The sequence below is a fragment of the Cynoglossus semilaevis genome, chromosome 3 (assembly GCF_000523025.1).
Source record: "Cynoglossus semilaevis isolate Cse_v1.0 chromosome 3, Cse_v1.0, whole genome shotgun sequence".
Classification (NCBI taxonomy): domain Eukaryota; kingdom Metazoa; phylum Chordata; class Actinopteri; order Pleuronectiformes; family Cynoglossidae; genus Cynoglossus; species Cynoglossus semilaevis.
Genome location: NC_024309.1, coordinates 8,951,015 through 8,973,300, shown reverse-complemented (window position 1 = coordinate 8,973,300; position 22,286 = coordinate 8,951,015). Strand labels below are relative to the sequence as shown.

Sequence of the window (22,286 nt, the reverse complement as noted above, 5' to 3'; positions counted from 1 at the left end):
CCCGGAAGGACTTAGTGTGTGTTTTTCTGTTCGACACAAACACGTGGGGGGAAGTTATCGTGTGACACAGTTCACCAACATGGCTGAGTGCAATGTGGACGAGCTGTTAGCCAAAGCGCAACAGGACGAGGCGGAGAAGCTGCGGAGTATTACCGTCCACAAGGAGCTGGATCTGGAGTTCGACGTCGGGAACCTACTGGCTATCGACAACAACCGCATCGAAACGCGTGACTTTAAGGGGCAGAATAAGGAGGAGTTCCTACGGTCGTTAGCTCGAGACAACACACAACTCCTGATCAACGAGATCTGGAAGCTCCCCACGGAGAGAGTAGAGGAGGTGATCGTGGCCAAACTACCGGAGCCGACGACACTGCTGCCCAGAGAGAAACGTCCACCTAAGGCCAAACCTGCGACCAAATGGGAGCAATTCGCCAAACTGAAGGGTATCCAGAAGAAGAAGAAGACAAACCTGGTGTGGGATGAAAATGCCAAGGAATGGAGGAGGCGCTGGGGGTACAAGAGAGTAAAGGATGACACCAAAGAGTGGCTGATCGAAGTACCGGAGAACGCCGATCCAAACGAGGACCAGTTCGCCAAACGCGTCACAGCCAAGAAGGAGAGAGTGGCCAAGAATGAGCTGAACCGGCTGAGGAACATCGCCAGGTCGCAGAAGGGCAAAGTTCCTGGTGTGGGTCTGACCCCCACAGCTCAGCAGTCCAAAGACGACCTGGGCAGAGCCGTGACTGTGGCCAAGACCTCCACGGCCTCCATGGGGAGGTTCCAGGACCGGCTGCCTAAGGAGAAACCAGCTAAGAACATGGGCAAGAAGAGGAAGTTCGAGCCCCTCATCGGTGACTTCTCCAACGAGAGGCAGAAGCAGCTGGAGCTCCTGAAAGTCCTGGGCAACAAAACGCCCAAACTGGACATCACCAAGGCTGTGAACAAACAGATGAGGGAGGAGGACAGGGAGGAGGCAGCCGCCAAATACAGGAAAGGAGCAGGGAAGAAAGGACGCAAGGGCAACAATATGTCAGGGAAGGGCAAAGGGAAGGGTGGGAAAGGTAAAGGAGTTAAGGGCAAAGGTGGTAAACCAGGAGGAGGAGGAGGAGGAGGGGGAGGAGGAAAGAAGAGGTCAAAAGCTGGGAAGCACTAAGGACTTTGTTGAACTCTGGTTAAAATTTCACCATATAATAAAAACACAGATTCACCCTTTTGATAATGTCATCAGCATCGTTGTTCAGAATGTTGTCGTGTCAATTACCTATATTATGGACTTCTGATCAATATAATAATAATCTGTGTGTGGTTCCATATCACTAGGACAGATTTAAAGTTGTATTGTGAGTTATTTTTACATTAAAATGTCTCAGCAACACGGGCCTGTCGTCAGAGCCGTTTCTCAAACCAGACCTTTATGACCTTGGCTCAGAACTGTGAAAAAGTTAATTTAAAAAAAAAAAAACAGTTACAGTCCTGTTACTACAAATCAAACTCAGGTTATCATGTTTATCCTAAAACTTTTTGATCCACCAATAAATCTATAGTTTTTTTTGATAAACTTTAAACTTTCCTGTCTTTTTACTCCACTGGACGACAAACACTGCAGTCAGTCATTTGTCAGACGTTATTGATGACGATGTTATTTCTGTTCCGTCCAGTCAATGACGTGATTCTGTGACGGCAGGTAGGTAACAAAAAAAGAAAGAAAGAAAACACGGCTGTAAATGATTGATGTTGATTCGTTTCTTGCTGGCAGTCTGATTATGTAAGCACATGATAAAAAATAACAAAAGTTAGCCAAATTAAAGCTACATTCCTATAGAAACAAAAGCTTTTTGTTTATAACTTATGGCAGTTAGTACTCAGTAGTCAATTTGGAAAAACAGATCTGATGAAAATGTCTTAAAATACAGAAACTCAAATATTGACTGATGCCACAGAAATGTGAGAGAGAAGGTTGTTGAAAAGTATTACACTGATTTTCCTCAGGGTTGTTTCTATCTGTACAGAACATTTTGCAGCAGAGAAAACAGTGTTTTCTTTTTTTGTTTGCCTCAGGGTTGTTTCTATCTGTACAGAATATTTTGCAGCAGAGAAAACAGACAGTGTTTTCTTTTTTTGTTTTTTTCCAGCGGGTCAGTTTTGTTAGCAGCTTATCTGTGGGTGTTGTCGGTTATGTAAAGCTCTCTGCTCCGGCCTGGCTGTCCAGACTAACTGAATCACACTGACTCACAGACGGTGAGAACTCTCAGAGAAGGTTTGTCTAAGTAAGAATGTTGTACTTTTCAGTACAATCTCTTGGCATTTAAGCCCAGGATAAAATAGAACAACAGTTTTTTTTTTAAATTCTGTTTAACACCAGGCCGTCAGCAGGTTTACTTTGTCAGCTTGTACTTGTACTTACAGTCCAAACAGGCTGAAGGCCATAAGAATACGACCGGGTTCATACACTTTTACAATATCATCGCAGGTTTGAAAATAAATGTAACTGCTGCCTTATGCTATTTAGCTTGAGTTGATCTGCTGATGTAAGTGAAATAAAAACGTAAGAATGTATTAATAAGTTCATTTTAAACATTTGAATTAAGTAGGTTGGTAGTAGAGTTGATCTATTTTTTATTTTTTGTTATTTTTGAAGCTACTTTTTAATGATTTGTTAATCACAGACCTTCCGTCTGTGATTGCAGCAGATCCACAGACGTCACGTGCTCAGATACGATCACACGGCTCACTGGTCTCTCCTGTTACTGATGGATGCGTTTTAATTGCTGACACAAGTCACAGCCACAGCTATCGCACCGGGACGGGTGGTGGAGGTGGAGACCAGGGGCTTCAATCACCATCTGTTGCCATCCTGTCATCCCAATCTCATTCATCTTTGTCCCTGCTCAGCCAGGCCTACGTAAACTGGGACACAGTCGATACCTCTGAATCACTCAGACACAGTTGACGAGGTAAAACTATGAGGCCAAATCAAAGTCTCCTACAAATATGTTGCACACGGCAAGATATTGTTCTGACAAAAAGCAGTGGCGTCATTTAAAATTAATTAATTTTAAAAAATACATTTTTTTCCATGACAACACACAAATCACACACATTTCTGCTAATAAATTTCCTGTCCCCCCCTTTTTGTGCTGTTTTGTGATGGGATGTGCTGCGGCTTGTGTCCAGCTCCAGCAGTGCTGCAGTGGATTAGTCAGCTGCATTTACTTAAAGGTGCTGCAGAGAGACGCAGAGAGATAGAAAGAAAGAGAGAGGAAGGAAGAGAGAGAGAGAACACAGGAGCCTTTGGAGTCAGTGAGCAAGTTTCTGATCTTCAAGATGCAGCACATCTACATGCACAGCCACGAGCACTTTGAAGTCTTCACCACTGTCCTTGCCCCACAAGGTGAGTGGAATCATGTGGAGCAGTGTGGTGTTATTTAGATGCTGGCACGCCACAGTCAGAGTGATGAATAAATAATTTCCATTTATGAGATGTTTTCTGGGTTTTACAGCCTCTCATTTCCTGGAGGATGTGGCTGCACTGACTCACATCCTAGTGTATTAATCTGAAGACAGTCAGACCCATGTGCATCTGCAGTTACTGTCTCTTAATTGATTAAACAAAGATGTTTTGTTTTTGTTTTGTTTTTTTGTGATGATTCACAGGGAGATATCGATTCAGAGCAGAAGCTGAAAAGGCAAGTTAATCTTATTTAATCTTCTTCTCACATTACTATAAAGGTGGGTCTGTGCTCCACAGCAAAAATGAATAACCTTCACACCCTTGTCTAACTAGTGTGTTATCTGTGACCATTATGATTTTTTGGAAAGTCTGTTACTTATTTAATTCCTCCTGGATTACGCACCAAATATAGCTGGGACAGATGATGATGATGATCGAACCCAGATTTAGGGTTTCTCTTTCACTGCACAGCAGTTAATCTCTCCATTCTTTACACATAATCCTCTCAGTCACCTGGCTTAACCCCTAGATCAGACAACTCTTAGACACAGACCACCTTATCACGGGCAGAGCCACAAACCAAACTTCATCAGACAGATGCCCTGAGAAGTGCATTTCTCCCATCTTCTCCAAGTACTAATTGCACGAGTTAAACGCAGCTGCTGTTCATATTTTGTCCACTAGATGGTGGTAGTGCACAGCTACAGGCCTCACTGGCCTGACGAGCTGGCGTTGGCTGCAGGTGACGTCATCCTGGTGCTGTCCAAACATGAGGAGGAGCGGTGGTTTGGGCGGAGGCAGGACGGCCAGCAGGGCTACTTCCCCGCCTCCTGTGTGATGGAGCTGAGCCAGGTGCGTTTCTCTGCCCGACTGTGTTCAGCAATGCAGCAAAAACCAGAGCAGTGGACACTGCTGGGCTCTGACTATGATCCGTTTTCTCCAGCTTCTCTAAACTACTGTACGGTTTCAACCTTCCACAGACTCTGTGGAGTCCAGTATTTATATGACTGACCTGTGTTGTGGCCCAGAACTTTGAACCCACACGGCTTCCACTTAGACCCCAATATAAAAGCCTCATTGTGGGTACAGAGTCATTGTTAATTACACACAGTCTCAATTTGCTCCATTCAACTAATGCCCAAATTTCTGGATGTGAAACTCACTCCAGCTGTGGCTCCTCAGTGATAAACACAAGCTGTTTTTGGAAGGAAGTCAAGACACGATTGCTGTGTGTTTTTTGAAAAGTCTCTGAACCCTATTGCAGTGGTTCCCAAAGGATGGGGCGGACCCCCAGGTAGCATGGAGCTACTGCACAAGGAGGCGCAGCATGCAAAGTATATTTATATTTTGATATTTTCTCCAATTGTTTGTCACTGAATATCACCGTGTCTGCCCTCTAGTGATGTTTCAGTGCAGTACACAGACTAGTGACTGTTATTATCTTAATCCTGCATGGAGCCATGTTAGTCTCTGAATCTGCATGTTGATAAATTCCTACCTAAAGATAAACCAGCCTGAAGGTTACTTCAGTGAACAAATCCAGGTTCAAACAAACTTCTGGTTTGACTTGCAGACTAGTCTTTCCCCTAAACTCCTGCACAGGACTGTGAGAAGCTCAGTGTGGGACAACGACTCAGGTGTACACACTCGATACAGAAAGTAAGTCAAAACCACACAGCTATAAGGAATGCACAAAAATGTATGCATGGACATTATACACACACTCACACTCACACACACACACAGAGCAGCTGTTCCACACATCCCCCATCTTCCAGTTCCATCCCTCTGTTCTCCACCCAGCGGCCCTGAACAGGTGGCCCCTCTCGGCCCTCATTAGACAACAAAGCACACTGATTACTATCCCTCAAAACACACACACACACACACACACACACATACAGAGACCAGTCAATCCCCCTCTCACTGTGTTGCATCTCATTAATGGAAGCGGGAGAAAGAGAAGACTTTGTAGTTTGTCATCTGAGAACGACAGGCAAATGAATGATGGAAGTGATGACAGGACAATAAAATCATCAGGGGAATAATGTAAATACTGTCCACCATTAAATAATTAAAAAATATATGCATTTTTAATGTAGCTTATTTATTCGACCTTATCTAGCTTTTTGGTGAGGTAAAATATCTCTGTAGTTTGTGTGAGCGTAGGTGATGTTTACGTTTGAGAGCCTGCAACTAATCTCCAATTGCAAACACAAACACACACACTACATAGAGCCCTCTGTGCAGCTCCGTGCCCGTCTTGTCCACTGACTGTGGAATTTGGGTCATGAGGAATAAACAGGGCCTTTGTGTTTGTCATTTCCTCTTTGTCCCCAGTGGACACATTCTGCAGGGGCTCAGCAGGGGGAGCAGAGGAGGACCTGCAGGAGAAGGAGGAAGAGGTGGATTACCAGTGGCTGGACTCCGTGGTGACAGGGATCGTTTCCCGGTCCACGGGCTCCACATCCCTGTGCCTCAGACTGTGGTCTCCCCGCCTCAGACCCACAGATCCCCCAGTCTGCTCCACAGGATTTTGTCCAAGTGCCGCAGAAAGAGTGAATGCCAGGGAGCCACCAATGGGGCCTTTGAGGGCGACTAGGAGGCCTCCCGTTTTGTTTTCAGAGGCTAAGCCGAGTTCTGTGTGGAGGGGCTTCTGCAGAGGATTCTCTGTAAAATCCTGGGTCTGACAAAGCCTTCATTGCCTACCAGCTATTTTTCAGATTTCTGGAAAATAAAAGGTTTAAAGGAAACCAAACAGTAATAGCACTGTTCTCACCTGAATTAATAATGCAGAGGCTAATATGACACTTCCATCCAATGCACAGTGTCTGCTGTGACATCAGCGACTGAGCTGCGACCTGAGGTGAAACCTGACAGTTGAATGTAGAGCAGCACACTTCTCTCTTTTTTCAGCATGAAAATATTAAATTAAAATACTTAAAAAATAAATACAAATCACCTGTTGTTTTGAATGTAGTGAATGAAATGTTTTTTTAAATCTGCATGTGTCCATCATTACATACTTGAAACAAAGCTACTGGATACTAGGAGCTACTGCTACTGAATATGTTGTCATAGCAGTCTATAATAAACAAAAAAATATATACTTTTTTTGTCTGTAGTTGATAAAACAAATTCTATTTCCTTATGACTAAGAACAAATGTTAATGATCATTTAAAACTGGAGTGAGACGATGCAGTCAGTGACGACCTGAGACTTCTGCACAGTGCACTGTAATAAGACTATAAATGTCTTTTTCTACAGTGGAAACATGACCTCACACATACTGAGCTCACTGGGCCTCCTTCCTATTTATCTATGCAGGAGATGGAGGAGTAGGAGGGGGAAAAGAGGGAGAGATGGAGAGAGAGGGAGAGGACTTTCTCTGGCTCTGAGGAAATGTAATAGAGGTTGGCAGAAAAAAAACCCTAACCAAGGGCCCAGGAACTGTGCCAGTTGCCCTGGCAACAAGAAAGCATCTCTGTGGTGTCAGGTCCACTTCTGAGTGAGTCACTTCCTGAGCCCTCACCACATCTCTACAGCAGTGTCTGTAAAGCAGAGTTGTCCAACCTTTACAAATAGGAGGGGTCCAGTATTTGTTAATGTAAAGCCCTGGGTTCTTCAACAGTATAAAATGCATACAAACAAAGTACAGGAATTTAGATATTCTTTGACTAAACATCACCTCTCTGTAGAGCATAAACACAAAACCTTCATCTCAGCTTGGACTTGAACTCTGTGAGGGAAACACACCCCTCCTCACCCTCACCCCCCACCTTTCTCCTCTACATCCTCCCCCACTGTTTGATTTAATCCTTTGTAATATTAAAGACTGAGGGAGGCAGTCGCTCTGGGGCCAGTGTTTGTGTGTAAGGCATGTCCTGCGAGGGGAGGGGGGTAAATTATAGATTAAAAAAAAATTGCGTTTTCACCGCAGGGACTAGAGACGGTGCCAGTAGGCTGCGTTCAATTTGTCTAATGACCTGGCAAATGGTTACAGAAAATTACATCACAACTTGTCTTAAGTGACAAGTGCCAAAGTCAGAAAACAAGTCCCCCCCCCACCCCCCGTGATAGCATCACAGCGCTAGTTAGCTTATTTAGAGTAACACAGACTAAAAGTGTAGGATTCACAGGTGACAGTCAGTTATTAGAATGAGTACATTTTGTTTAGAGAAAGACTCAAAAACACTCACAATCACTGAAAAAAAACAGTTGAATCTCAGCTTTGACCTACAGGTGTTATAACGAGCAGCCATCTTTGTTGTGAACTCAGATTCCTCCATGTTCTATGTTCTTTTGTTCTCAAACCTTATGTTCCATTTGTTCTTTAAATATGCAAAATGACCCAAAGCAATTACACAATACAAATAAAAAAGTATAACCACAACTCAAAATGAACTGGATGACAACTATTAGGTCAGAAGAACCAAGATGGACGCCTGTGAGGTCACACTTGCTCTTGGAGCAAAGCCAGCTACAACTAAGTCATCTACAGGCAGCAGTCAGGTACTGCAGCCTATAAAAGTCATCAATAAGAATCAGAACTGACAAAACTGTTTAAAAACTAAGCTTTACTTACAGTTGATATATGTTTGGCATCCATCTTGTTTGTAAACAGGAAGTGCAGGAACTATGTATCCATCTTGTTTGTAAACAGGAAGTGCCCACTATGGGGGCGGGGCTTGCAGCAAGAATGTTTCTTATTAGTCAGAAAACGTGATTGGTGATTGATGGACACTGGCCCTAAGACAAATACAATTGGCAGACCAATATATATATTATAATTGTTAGACAAAGATATAGTTGCAGGGGTAAATTCATTACATTTGTTCCTCTTGTACTTTAACTTAGGTCAACTTTAATTCAAAAGGAATTATCCAGGAATATTCAGCATAAACAGGATTACACAGAGTCTAACCATTTTCCTTTAATAACGTACCATATGTGCACTGGGCCGATGGAGTGAAAATAGACTGATCACTGATCTGACGGCTGCTGGCATCTTTTTTTTCTTCAGGATTAACACTTACTTACATATGCTTGAATGTCATTTATTCATATTCAGATAAGGCCACACACTGATGCTGATGCTGCTGCTGAGCTTAACCAGCTCTCAACCACAGGAAGGCCTGACTTACAGTCACATCACATGGTGCTGACACACTCAAGTGGAAACAGTGACCTATATTGGCCGGAAAGTCCAGAGTCCAATATTAACACACACACACACACACACACACACACACACAAGATCCTGGTGTTGTGGACACTCCCGCCCAAAAGTGTCCTGCCCTGCTGTTTTGTGCAGGGTGTCTTTGGAGGCAACGGGGGGAGGCAGAGGAGAAGGGGGAGGAAGAGGAGGTGGGGTAACAGGGTGCCTGCCAGATGACTGTTCTGTCAGCCTTATAATGGGCCGCCATCTGCTGTCTAGCATACACAAACAGTGTGTGTGTGTGTGTGTGTGTGGTGTTTGGGTGTGTGCGCTCAATTAGAGGAAGTTGGAAGAGGAGATTTGGATGGACATTTATGGACTGTTTCATGTCCTCAGTGCACAAACACAAACACTCACATACACAACTTAATGAGTCAATTCAACAGGTGATAATTACAGGGACAGAACGTCAGGTTTTACAGCGTGTTCTGGTCTTTGGTCGACACTGGTTTTTAATGTTCTTCTCAGAAAAAGGCACAAAACATGAACTCACTTTGACCTTTAAGGTCATTCTTTTAATAATATATAAAAAATAAAACACTGCACCACCTTAGTCCCGTACCTACAGCTGAGGTGGTGTTTCCTAAATAACATGGACTTAAATACAGCTCCAAACCATGACAGAGCCTTTCCCATTCCCCTCCCATTTTGACTCTTTTTTTCATCAATCTCTGGGCAAGTCTATGGAAAATGAATCATATTTTAGCCCATTTATATTTCTAAAACCATAAAACGCCATAAAAAGATTTAAACATTTTCTGACAAGACTTTGGTGAACAGTCGCTGGTCACAGGTTTATGTTTTCACCAAATCCACATTGAGCTGCTGTCGATCAAATTTTAACTTTCTTTTCACATTGTTGCCGATCTCACCCAGGAAACAAGTAGCCATTTTTTTCCTAAGTTAGAGACTGATCCCTGTGCCTCAGTTACTTGACTTCATATCAATAAGTCACTATTAGGGAAGAATTGTTCCTCCTAAAAATGAAGCATAAGGTGGGGAGGCTGTAGTCAATAACCAATTACAGGGCACAGGGTCCTGACACCTCTCAGCTCTCAGTGTGGGTCATATAAGAACAAAAGACCCTCTTGTAGCAGAACGAGCGGGCAGGGAGGGCAGATTGATTAAGAGGACACGGCGTGCATGTGGCGCCCGTGTGTTTCCGTGCACATTGTTTATGTGCATGTGCACTGCTGCTCCTTCAGCATAAGGCAAGTCATCACGCTCTTTGCCCCCCCACCCTATGCCCCGCTCCTCCATTTGCGGGGCAATTGAGCGAGTGGGCCGTAAAAAAGCAACAGCCCCAAGGACAAAGGAGCCCAGGGGCATTAAGTCATGGGTGAGTGGGCCCCTTTAGGGCCAGCAGCTGACCTTGTGGAGAGGCCTCTTGTTCTGATGGAGGGGGCTCGTGTCCCGAGACCCCTGGCCAAGTCAACAACATCTCGACATATACAAGCAGGCATGGGGTGGGGGTGGGGGCGTCTCAAGCCTCTCTATCAACAGTTAACCTGGCTGAATGTCAACTTCACCTGAAAATGACATAACACAATAAAAAAAAAAGGATTTCTAATCTGACATTATTTGCCAGACAAAGTTCAAGGACCTTCAAAGAAGTCCTTTAACTGTTTGTGTTAACTTTTAGCTTGTTCCTAACTACATTCTAGTCACAGTTATCCATTACTATGCTAACTTTAAGTTGACATAACACAATATATTTTAAAGTAGCATATTTTAAAGTAACCTTTGTAGTAACCTTTGCCATTGCTACTGTATGCTTTGAGTTAGCTAGCTTGTTGAGATACATTATTTCTTAATAAGCGGTTTGATTTTTTTGTTCTACATTTGTGGCTATAAAGCTAAGGTAGCTTTGAGGGTAATTTTCATCTACGTTTGGGAAAATTACTTTCCCAATTTTTGTAGCTTTTAGCCAAACAATGAATTTTAAGGACGTTGAAAGATAACAAGCACCTGGAAAAACAAGAAACAAAATCTTAATAGCAAAAAGTCATGCAACAAAAGCATTTATTTAAACAAATTAAGTACATGGTTACAGAGATAGATGTGTGGAGTTCTATGTTTTTGTTCATGGGTTATGACTTCAACTGTAAAATCCTATACAAACATAGTAGATGAAAGCAAAGTCCAGCAACTACAGTAGGAAATGACAGAGGCTATTACCTTGTCTAGGTGCTTAAAAACCTCCAAATCTATGATGTTACATGAGTCTTGACAAACAGAACATATTAGTTTGGGACACATGAAATGCACAAACACAAGTCAAAGGAACAAACAGATCAAATCACACGAGTATGTACAGATCAGACACAGGCGACTGTGTCCGGTGTTGATGTTTGATTGGGAACGGTGGCTCCTGCCATCTTAAATTTTCCTCTTGACCTCCTTGATGTGATTCCCTTCTTGTTCTCACTCCTATACTTAATGCAGGATAATCCAGATTAGTGCTAATTCCTGTTCAAGTGATGCCTTTAATACAAAGAACACTGATGTTAGCTGACGCTTTTACTGTCTCGGCCACGCTCTTAATGTCTAAATTGATGAAATGTCACTTAAAATGAATCAGTTTTTATGATGATAGTGACAGAATTGGTAAAATCTATTTCTCATTCATCAAATTAAGGTAGTTTGTTAATGCTTGGAACACAACAAGAATCACTCATTTGAAAATGAAATGTTCTAAAATACCATTTTTAAATAGAAAAAGTAATTATTAAGAGATTAAATTACAAATGATCCAATCTGCGATCATTTTTTTTCTTTTTTATAACAAGGTCAGAGCATGTCAAAATGTATCCTAAAAATATGATAAATTCATGTTATTTTTTACAGAACAGTACTTCCAGCTTTGGCTATTAACACCAGTTATTTTCAAACAAAGACGTGACCTACAATTTTACTGTATATAAATCAAATTTGAATCACATTGTCATTCAGGACAATCATATTTACATTTTTTTCCCTCAAAACTGTCCATTTCTAGTATATTTAAACACCTCTCTGCAGCAGAACACGAGAATCAAACCTGGCAAGAAAATGCAACTTGACCTTCATTTCAGTATCCAATAGAAAAGCTGTGGACCTCCGTCTAAGACACACATATGCACAAATACAGGACAGTGCTACTGTACATCAGGTCAGAATGAACAAACAAGTATAAAGACTACAAGGGTAAAAAGTGCAATTTGTCTATGATTAGAGGTCAGAGGTGGAGCCCTGCTACCTAACAGTCAAGAGAACAAAGTACTGGAAAAAAAAAACAACAAAAAAACAGAAAACACACATCACCGTCACATGAGCGGCAGTGCACCTCGGAGAAAGGGTGAAACCAAACGGTAGCTCAATCCTGATTTCGACAATAAAGTTTCTTCAATAGTTTCTCTTAAAATGTCATTTTTTTAAAGAAATAAATAAATTAGTAAACATTAAATAAATAAAAACTTCAGCCTTCATTTTAATATGTAAATCTGTATTCGACCAGATGTGAAACACTGACTGTGTGAAAACTGACCAATGGCCAGAACAATGGAGAACCTTCATTTTCTATTACAGGGAGAGATTTTGCTTTGAGAGCAAATTGAGTTTTTTTAGGCTGTTGTGAGAGCAAAGTTAAACTTCTTTAAGAAAACAAAACTCACTGAATGTGATTTATATTAATAATCTAAGCTTCAGAGCTGTCAGACAATAAATAAAACAAAGGAAAAAAAAACATAAGCGTACCCTTCCATCCTTGAGGTTCTTACTCGTGTACATACATTGCAGTGAAATTACATTCAATCCATGTCTCTGCGGACAATATGGCCTCAGAAAGGAAGTGTGTTGTTATTTTAAAAAAACAAAACAAAAAAAAGAACCAAAAAAAAAAAAAATACCATCAGAAGTGCTATCCAGTTTGTCCTTTAAACATTACTCCTGTCTCAGCAGTAAAATCAACTCAGTAGTGCAATACTGACAACTTACTTTTTTTTTTCATCCTCCAGAAACTCTACACCAGTATGATGAACATTCAGCTTCATTACTGCTGCTCCTATACTTCTAGCTAAATTAGTGTGTATGTGATTTAAAGTCTTATATTCTTGAGTGTGTTTGAAAACCCATGCCGTGATTTCTGTCGATTAATAAAAAAAGCTACATGAGAAACAACAATGGGCAAGTTTAGCAAAAGAATACGAGTTATAAAATGTATATTCTTGTTATTCAGTCAATATATTAACAATATAAAACTTGGAAGCAGCTGCTGCTAAAAGAATACACTATGTCTACAGACTACAGTACTGTCTGTGCAGGTAGTTTCAACATCACTAACTAGTGCAGAAAACATGATCTAGCCTCGTTAATTTATATACAATGATGCTTATGAAGTCAGTTCAAGTTAGAAATGTGGTAAAAAAAAAGTACTGGAGGTCGGGAGGGGGGGCAGTGATGGAGAAGTGTTGTTGGCAGTGAATGTCTTTGTTGGAAGAATAACAACTTCATTTGTCTGGACTAGATTGTCTCTTACAGGATGTAGTTTGTCGGATGGGTGGAGTAGTGTGGACGGCTTTCAAAGCACAAGAGCCCTGGAGGTGGAGCCAGACGACGTGTAAGGGTTCAGGTACTGACGCGCCTGCTCTGTCATAATCAGCTGGTCCTCCGTCTTCCCATAAACCACTGCTTCCCAATCACTCACCTGGTAGAAACAGAGATCCAGACACTGCTTCCCAATCACTCACCTGGTAGGAACAGAGATCCAGAGTCACTCAGTGTTAGACAAGTCAACCATAAAACAACATTTACAGTTTGATTAGAAACATACCTGGAGAGTGGAGTGTTTTGGTGCCTTCTGCGGTGGAAGGGGTTTCTTTACCCGTGGACTGGTGAAGTGACAGGGAGGAACAGAGGCCAGGGATGACTCCTCTCTGGCAGAGGTCAAAGGGCGGCTGCACTTGTCCTGGTCAGGGGTCTGTGTCACCAGGGAGGAGCTGGAGAGTAAACGTTCCTCTGGTTTCTACAATGAAAAAAGGTATATAAACCTAAAAGTCCTCCAGTGCAGCGTTTAAATGTAAACTGAGAGTTAAATTAAAGAAATAAAGCTTGATAGGTGATAGGTGATAATGTCATTATCTATTATCTATTTTGTATATTTTCAACTTTTTCTATGCTTCGTTAAGGCATCTTTTACTAATCAACCTCCAACAGAAAATAATCAAACTAAGAAACACCATACGAGTTGTAGTTATTTCTATAGAATCTGGAGGGATGTTCTTTATCACTTACTGCTACATTGTTGAGTTGCTCTTGAAACAGCTGGACATTGAGGTCGTCTTTAGCCCAAGGGTCCAGCACAAGGGACTTGCGGACTTTCTTAGCTGGACCGTCGACCTGAAGTCAAATAACAGAAGTCTAAATCTCCCTGGATTTTAGAGATTGTGCACAAGTGTATATTTTAATAACTTTAGTGTAATTCATTGAGGCAGACTGCTGTGGACATTGCCGTACATTATGTTTCCATTCTCGGTAGTCGGGCTGGATGTCAGCTTTGTTAAAGATGTCTGCTCCGGTCTCTTGCTTCAGAACTTCTCGGATGTCTTCTTCTAAAAGTGCCAAAGGCTGAGGCTGGAAAACAGACATGTGAGTGTAAACAGGGAGCAACAGAGTAGAACTGTGTTCATGGGGAGATAAGCACCAGGTAGAGCAAACTGCAGACATCTGAGATCTAACCTCCATCTTCAGGGGTCCGTGCATTTTCTCCTGGGCAGCCAAAGCATTTTTGAAAGGCGTTGGTGTCCTTGGAGTAGGAATCATGATGGTTTTACGGAATTTGGGAGTACGTGGCCTGAAGACGTGACAAAGAACATGGACATCACTCCTATTTCTTCTATTCTGAGCAAATTAAGATTAAAGCTAAAGCTGCTGGTGTGATTAAATTACTTACCCATCATTCTCTTTCTGGTGTTTTGGAGTCGTTTCTTTTTGCAGCGGCGTGTAGAACAGACACCTTTGGCCACAGACAGGAGTGGAGGTGAGGGATGGGTTCTCCAAACTCAGATGTTCTGCACCTGATATGTTGCAGAACTAATGGAAACAGAGCAGCTAGGTCACATTATATGTACAGTCACAAATAAAGTCATCAGACCAAAAGAAAGAATGGCAAATTTAATTTACCCGTGATGGTGTAAAGGGCAGTGACTTTGTAGGTGTTTTCTTTGGAGAGTTTACAGTATTTTCTGAGAAAGAAGAACAGGTCCTGTTACACAAAGGGGAGGTTTCTCCTCTTTCTCTCCTCCTCCTCCTGCCAGTGGGTGCAGTTGAGTATTTGGATGAGTTGATGGGAGTCAGTGGGGCAGTTGTGGTCAGGCCAAATGGAGTGCAGTTTTTATCTTGGCCTGAAATGGGAGCTGAGTTGTTGAATGTGTAGCCCATGGAGTTGTCCAGGGTCCTGTCTTGCAGCAGAGTGTTGAAGCCGGCCAGGTCATGCCTGGGTGGTGTCGCTGCCTTTGAAAGGTCAAAGCTGGTCATGTTGCTCCATGCAACAGGGTCCTGTAGAGCGAGACACATCTACAAGAGTTCTTTAATAAATTCTTTCAGTATCTTTCAAAAGATTTCACACCTCCTGTTGCTTACCGAGTCGATGAGCTCCATGGTTTCTGCAAACTCTGGTATGGTCTGCAGGGAGGAGAGCACTGTGCTGGCCTCCACGGCCAGGAACTTACTTGGGGAGACAGGAAGTTGTGTCAGGGGACCCTGTGGAATCTCAGGGCCCCTCCAGGGCTCTCTGTCTCCCTGCTCCTCCAGGCTGCTGCTGCTCGTGGCTAATGTATCACTTGAAACACCGTCTGACCAAGCTGAGTATGGCTCCATGCTCTGGAGAAGAAGAAAGAAAAAAAACTGTGGTGAGATGTTAGTCTGCAGCAGCAGTAAATGCTGGTAAAAGGGTTGTTACATAGAATATTGCAGTTTTGCGTCGGACTGAAATGGTGTAAATGGACAGAGAGTGCATAAATCAAGCAGATGTCGATTTATAAATGTATTAAATGTGAGCAGAGTGAAGGAGTCGACAAAAAGGAAAGAATTTAAGAAAACAGTGCTTGGGTCAAAACCAAACCCTGAACTCTAATTGTTGAAATGAGCACTGAAGGAGATGAGGGAGCAAGACTGCAGTGGGAACAATGGTATTATGGGATGTGGGTGGCTCCAGAGCATAGCAATAAGCCAGTCTGAGTGAGTAGCAAAATGGGGGGGAAAAACAGTTACTCTAAGAACTACAGCATGTCACACTACAGGCACGCAAAACATGTGCACTATTTATGGGTTCACACAACATACACTGCAAAAAGTTCATCACTTTGGCTTTTCTTTAAGGCAGCATTGAGCCATTATTAATATAAATGTGAATTTTCCAGAATCAAGTATGGTACTGACGCTGATAAAAATGTGCATATCCAATCAAATTTGTAAAATTTAAATGAACTTTTTACAGTGTATTTCAGCTACAGACACAGGTGGGCTATACTGCCTAAGTACACTAACACACATTGGAAGTGTGTTCTTACACAGGGACCTCTGCACTGCACTTGTTGGTGGACTTCATTCTCTGCTGACATAAGCAGCAGCTCAAGCTCCTTAATTCTTTGTTCTCTGTCAGGATCATCCAGGCAGGATGGCTGGAATAAAGACACGTCAGGGAGGAGAGGACGAGAGGACGAGAGGAAAGGAAAGAGTTAAGAAAAGTAGACAAAAAAAAAGAAACAAACAAACACCGATTCTTATAGAAAAAGTAATCACACACCCATTTTTAACTACCCTCGTTATTAAATGTTAGATGACAATAAACAGGACATTCAAGTAATGGACTTGAAGTCCAGAGTTAGCAAATCACAAAGATATCTACGGAAAGTCCAGAAATTTAAGGACGTGACAAGTTTTTCCAACGGCATGCAGAGGAAAAATACAATAACAGGAGCAATAAGACTCACTGATATAAAGCCTGGATTTTCTGGAAGACTGTCCAATATGTGTTCACTGTGAGGATCGTACTGGAACCCTCCCACCTTAAAAAAAGAGGGTTAACTGGGGTGAGTAAAACATTGTGAGGACCAGAACAATTCAATTGAAGATTCAAATAATAACCTGGCCTGGTCCTGGTACTGGAAGGGGACTGTGTTCTGAGTTCTGAGTTTGTGTGGGCGTTAGGGGACACAGCCGGTGGTGACGTCTCTTAGCTCCAGTCTGAGTGGATGTCATTGCCTTGCTGTCATCTTGTAGGTAGCCCTCATGCTCAACTTTTCTCCTCATGGTGGAGTTCCAGTGGTTCTTAATGGAGTTGTCCGTCCTGTTGCAGAGAAATGGTAAATTAGATTAACTCTTTGGTCACCGAGAGTGGCCGTAGATCTGAGATTGCAGTTATATTACCGTCCAGGAAGAAGCTTTGAGATCTCTGCCCATCGGTTTCCAAGACGTTTGTGGGCCTCGTAGATGATTCGATCTTCTTCCTGTGTCCAGGAAGACTTTTTGACCTCTGGGTTGAGGTGATTGTGCCACCGTTCACGGCACTGCTTCCCTATCCTCCCCTGGAGGTGCTTTGCAATAACAGACCAACGTTTGGGGCCATACTTGTGTACCAGGTCAATAACCTGTATAAACACAACCATACATAAAGATCATTATCATCTGCATAAAACTGCACTAAGTCTTAAAAAAATGACACTATATTTTTAAGGAGCAAATAAAAGTTCTTATTTAGTTTTATACAATAATCTTATACAAAGACTGAAATAGTGTATTACTAATTTCCACAGTGACTGTATGTGTTAAAAAAATCTTGAGTGTTTGAGCTGAAAATGTGAGGTTATTGTTGGCAGCCTGAGTTATTGGTACTAGTCCTGTATTCCTGTTATGCTGCCAAGATTACAAGGGAACACTTTCTGAAGCCGTGATTCATTTAGGGACACAATGCACCTCTTAGTGTAAGGTTTCACGCTGTTAAAATTAATCTGTGTTGTATTAGGGGGGTGACGTAATCAGGAATAAATCAGAAGCCAAATTACATTTTTGGCGGGAAGCAACTGTGCACAGCCCTTATGGTCCGAGGGTAGAAGATGGATCGCACATTGTGACATCTTGTGTTGTGTTCCTCGACTTGGACTAAGCCACTGATACTCCCCACAGCTTCCTTCTGTCCCACCTATCACTTACCTGTTTTATCATCCCTCATTCTGTTCACAGCTGAAACTACCAGCTCATCTTACCTTCTGATCCTCCTCCTTTGTCCACGGTCCTTTCACCAGCTCTGGGTTGAGCACCTTCTGCCAGCGGTGCTGACACTGGCCATCTGTCCTCCCCTGTGACAGGGACGCACAAAGCACAACACCTCATTATGGCCTGTCATCTGACTGTAAATTTTTTTCCTACAGGCGGAGGGGAATTCTTTATTTCAGCAAATGGACCAAGGCATCACATCAAAACTGTCTTTGCTCACACAAACCAATTACTGTCTCAGCACTGGGTTTGATTGATTGTTATAAAATAAATTTGCTGTTCAGCCCAATAGTCTACCAATCTAAATGTCACAATTTAATTTTTTTTATTTTTGGTTTAGCCACATAAAAACAGAGATACATTTTTAACAATACCTCAGTTAAGGATACACAATGACAATCAGTGAAACTGCTTCTGTTTCACTGTTCTACTTACTTGAAAAACTGAGGCTATTAATTTCCAGGAGTCAGTTCCATGTTGTTCGACAAGTTTTTTCAGCTTTTCATCCTAAACACAATGACAAAAATAAAAAACAGGTGAAAGTGAAGATACTGCCAGATGCACCCTGAAGTGTTTTCATGGTCATGAACAACAGCTAAACCATCCTGGGATGTACAGGAGCTTCATCACGTACCTCATCTCTGGACCACTTCACTTTGCACAGCGACTTTTTGTCTTTGCTCTTCTCTTTACTCTCGGGATCTGTGGAAAGTAGCTCTTCATCCTCGTCGTTACTAAAACTGCACCGGACAAATGAAGGAAAACAAACCAATATCTTAATCGATATCTTTTACTATCTGAGAAAAGGAGAACATCATCCACTGTTTGTTGGTTTAATATTAATGTATTAATGTAAGCTTAAAGCATTAACAACCTCAGGTGTGTCTACTGAGTATTTAGTACTTTTACAAAGTGGTTTGACCATGTAGGCTCTTGAATGTGTTTAAAAATCAACCTCCCAATATCACAACAACACAACAGTGTTTCCAACCATTCCTAGGGGCTGAAAGTGACTCCCAGGTTATTAGTAAGAAAACCAGTTTGTGATCACAATAAAACTGGTTTTATGTTGCTTGTTCATAAATACCCTGCCAAAGAGAGCAGAAAGAGAAACCAGGAATTCATGTACTGTATGACTATAAAAACATCAAATTCTTCTTTCCTGACACAAGACGTTGGCCTGGAGCACTGGACGTCTGGTTCTTTTGTAGCTGCTTAGTAACACTTTCTGGGCTGAGAAATGGTTATTTTCCCCTAGAGACATACAAATGTAGCCGTCACACTCTGACTTAAGATAAAACACATGGATTTTCTGAGATCAGACTTTGGATGAAAGGTTGTCCTCAAGAAGGCGCCCAAACATGGCAATTGAATTTTCGGTGTGGCCTGATTCCCTCTCCTTTTAGAGCAAAGAGACATGAACAGGAAAAGAGTCTGGACTGTACAGGGAGGGGGAAGGACGGGCAGTAAGAGACTAAAGTAAAGGGGCAATAACACATGAACAGGCTCTTTCACCTTCAGAGGTGAGTGAGAGAGTGAGTGAGTTTGAAAGTGTGTGTGTGTGTACCAGTTATAGAGGAGGAGTGTGGTCTGGGCATGGGCTAAACACTAACGGTCCAGTTATTCAAAAAGTGTAAAAAAAAAAAAAAAAGAAAAAGCGTAACCTCTTAATGTGTTGTTTAAACTTGACTCGCTTCAAAATTATTGGATAATAAATCAGATGGAAATCCATTTCATTATTGAACACAGTTACTAGTTAAGGAGATACTGTAATATAATACAAGTGTGAAGAAAGAAGTCGACCTTGTGTCTCCTGATATGAAAACACTAGTGGAGGTTTCTTGGTGCCATAGTGATGACATAAACAACCGTACATCACTTTTTGTCCGTTGGTTAAATGTTGGGCACATTTGTCACGTATGACTGGATCAAAATCAATCACTGTCATTATGTATTATGATTGTGCATAAATATTAACTACTTACTTTAAACATAAACAACAATTTGCAACACAAAATACAAAAAATGTCAGTCAGTGAGACAAGAATAACTGTTTATACCAAATTTCATTGAGACATTAAGTCATTGATCCAATTGTGAATAAAGTATTTGATTAAGAAGACTAGTAGTTTGAATATCAGTATTATTCTTGTTATTACAACTAATTAGTTTTGTTTTGAACAGTTATATTTTAATACAGCAACTCTTAAAAAAATCGTATTTACACTTGTTTATAGTGTGACAACGTTTTCAAAAGACAATATTAAAATTCATAAAGAAACACCATTGTATTCTCTTGTTTCTAAAGCCTGTTAATTAGTGTTTATTTCATTACACCAGGGCTAACTGTTAGACTGTTAGACTTGTCAGGTTATTTGCTGTCAGTGATGCTGCTGCTGCTGTTACATAACTGATGTTTGACAAAGGGCTGCGCGCCTCCCGTGCAAAGCACAACTGTAATGATTTACAAGCAATAATTTGCCAAATTAAATACATTTAACACCAGTTTTAACTATTCCCACTTCATCCGGATACAATGATCAGTTTATATACTGCTATTTATCTACTTTTGTCAATAATCTCATAAGTTTATACCCTCATGGTGCAACTGTGCAGGTGCACATGTCTGAGAACATGCAAGGTGTTGAGTCTCGACATTAGCATTTTTATCTAAACCTGTCACGTTCACTACCGTTGTACTGAAACTAGTAACGTCTGTTAAAAAAAAAGAAGGCTCAATACTGGAGAATGACGTATTTAAAAATATTAGTCTGCACCCACCTGCGTGACTTCACGTTGTCCATGACAGTTTGCAGAATGCTGGAAGCTGGAATGACAGTTCTCCTAAACACCACGTCAATAGATGTTCATCCATAGAAGCCGCTGTCAGTCATTTCTGGTTTCTTCTGAGACGCAATTATTTCCACTTAGCCTTAACAGGCTAACGAGCCAACTCACTGTGTAGTCCCAAATATTATACTCCTGCGGTACGAGCCGTTTTCATTGTCGAAGATTTTTTCCCATAAAAAACGCTGCTGGGTGTCTTTTTGTCCCTGTTTTTATATTATTAATATTAACTAACTTTAGCACTGAAATGTAAAATCGCCTGGACTAACAGTTCTCATATATCCTCTATTCATGTCTCTTGTGTTTTAATGTGCTCTTGTGTTCAGCTGCTGATTTTTGTCCATCCCGCCGATTCTCGCGCCCAGCCCTCCTGCACAGGCGGCCTCGTCTTTGATTGGTCAAAAATAGGGCAGTGAATGGAGGAGTTAAAAACTCGAAACTGATAGGCCGAGAGTGAGGAGAGACTCGCGTATGATTGGTAAAAAAAGTTAGAAGAGCTTTACCTGTATTGGCTACATATTTTGGGAAGGGCGCACATTAAGTTGCACGAGTCCACTGTCAAATTCTGAAGGAACAGAAGTAGAATGGTTCTTTTCATATGCACCGCCGGTGCAAATATGGGGTGCGGTAACATACGAGCTTATGGAGAAAGTACTAAGGTTGTCAGGACTCCACTGTAAATAAAAAAATAATAATACAGGGAAAATAGAGAAGAGTTATTTTGCTTCTGAAACATTTATTATCAATCCAACTGCATTGTTGATAAGGGTTTTCATGTTGTTTCTAACAATTTATTATTATCCTTTCATTCTCTTGATAAATAAAAATGTATGTCTTTGTATTTCTGTGCAATAGTTTACTTCAATTGTATTATTATTATTATTATTACGACATTTAGTATTTCATCAGAAATCAGTTGTATTAGTATCATCCTGAATGTCTGATACTTATTCTCTGCTGACACCTACTGGACAAATTAAATATCGTTTTCATCGTGTCTATACATTAGTCCTATCGGAAAAGTTCACATATTCCTGCTAAATGATATGGTAGATCACAATGATGAATACTGATTTTGTGATTTTGTGATTTATATACCACACGCTTGTTATTTGTTAGTATAAATTCAATTTTTGCATCTTGATCTGTTCTTAGGATTAGTGTTGTCTTTGAAATTATGGTTAACTGGTTTGATTAATTTAGATAATATTTTGTCGATCTGAAAGCATAAACATAAGCCTAGAAAAAGGGAAGATATGAGTCACTTTTGCGTATGAGACATACAGCCGTTCTTCCTATAGATGGCACTGTTTCACAATTTACATCCGAAAGTTGTCATTTCTTAGTGGCCTAGTCACCTTACAACGACGACAAAATGTGCCTTCAAAATAAAAGTATTTTCATCTGAACGCTATAATATTGACTTAATTTAAAAAAGAGAGATTTTAAAGTTAATCTTTTTTCAAATGACACAGGAAAAGTGACGTTCTGTTGAGAAAAAAAGTCTAATGTCAGTA

At 41.2% G+C, this 22,286-nt stretch overlaps 3 protein-coding genes across 5 annotated transcripts; 2 read left to right on the top strand and 1 right to left on the bottom strand.

Moving 5' to 3' along the window:
- rrs1 (ribosome biogenesis regulator 1 homolog) lies at positions 1-1,558 on the top strand. Its single transcript, XM_008307785.3, has one exon. The coding sequence runs from the start codon at positions 80-82 to the stop codon at positions 1,151-1,153; it is 1,074 nt and encodes a 357-aa protein (XP_008306007.1). The 5' UTR covers positions 1-79; the 3' UTR covers positions 1,154-1,558.
- Positions 1,559-2,051: 493 nt separating this feature from the next.
- On the top strand, positions 2,052-6,753 carry LOC103377145 (uncharacterized). Its single transcript, XM_008307806.3, has 7 exons — positions 2,052-2,238; positions 2,691-2,954; positions 3,175-3,391; positions 3,655-3,686; positions 4,136-4,303; positions 5,025-5,110; positions 5,792-6,753. Exons 3-7 carry the CDS (start codon positions 3,325-3,327, stop codon positions 6,051-6,053), a joined length of 615 nt encoding a protein of 204 aa, XP_008306028.1. The 5' UTR covers positions 2,052-2,238; positions 2,691-2,954; positions 3,175-3,324; the 3' UTR covers positions 6,054-6,753.
- Positions 6,754-10,587: 3,834 nt separating this feature from the next.
- Positions 10,588-21,722, bottom strand: mybl1 (v-myb avian myeloblastosis viral oncogene homolog-like 1). 3 transcript variants are annotated; one of them, XM_008307783.3, is made up of 16 exons: positions 20,704-21,722; positions 18,557-18,662; positions 18,358-18,429; positions 17,913-18,005; positions 17,077-17,297; positions 16,795-16,996; positions 16,641-16,715; positions 16,218-16,328; positions 15,289-15,528; positions 14,830-15,222; positions 14,600-14,739; positions 14,386-14,500; positions 14,164-14,280; positions 13,942-14,046; positions 13,481-13,672; positions 10,588-13,354 (listed from the first exon to the last, which is right to left on the bottom strand). In XM_008307783.3, exons 1-16 carry the CDS (start codon positions 20,724-20,726, stop codon positions 13,229-13,231), a joined length of 2,331 nt encoding a protein of 776 aa, XP_008306005.1. In that variant the 5' UTR covers positions 20,727-21,722; the 3' UTR covers positions 10,588-13,228. The 3 variants fall into 3 exon arrangements, with proteins under 3 accessions (XP_008306005.1, XP_008306006.1, XP_016886949.1); XM_008307784.3 differs by having other exon boundaries at positions 10,589-13,354; positions 14,830-15,204; XM_017031460.2 differs by lacking the exon at positions 16,218-16,328 and having other exon boundaries at positions 10,589-13,354; positions 20,704-21,721.
- Between the last annotated feature and the right edge of the window lie 564 nt (positions 21,723-22,286).

Bases quoted from the DNA above. Each gene is read 5' to 3' on its own strand.
- LOC103377145 (XM_008307806.3), top strand. From the start codon at position 3,325: ATGCAGCACATCTACATGCACAGCCACGAGCACTTTGAAGTCTTCACC. The intron at 3,392-3,654 runs GTGAGTGGAATC...GATGATTCACAG, and splicing joins CACTGTCCTTGCCCCACAAG to GGAGATATCGATTCAGAGCA. The intron at 4,304-5,024 runs GTGCGTTTCTCT...TTTGACTTGCAG, and splicing joins GTGTGATGGAGCTGAGCCAG to ACTAGTCTTTCCCCTAAACT.
- rrs1 (XM_008307785.3), top strand. From the start codon at position 80: ATGGCTGAGTGCAATGTGGACGAGCTGTTAGCCAAAGCGCAACAGGAC.
- mybl1 (XM_008307783.3), bottom strand. From the start codon at position 20,726: ATGGACAACGTGAAGTCACGCAG. The intron at 16,329-16,640 runs GTGAGTCTTATT...TCTTTATTCCAG, and splicing joins AAAATCCAGGCTTTATATCA to CCATCCTGCCTGGATGATCC. The intron at 13,673-13,941 runs GTAAGTGATAAA...TTTTCATTGTAG, and splicing joins AGCAACTCAACAATGTAGCA to AAACCAGAGGAACGTTTACT.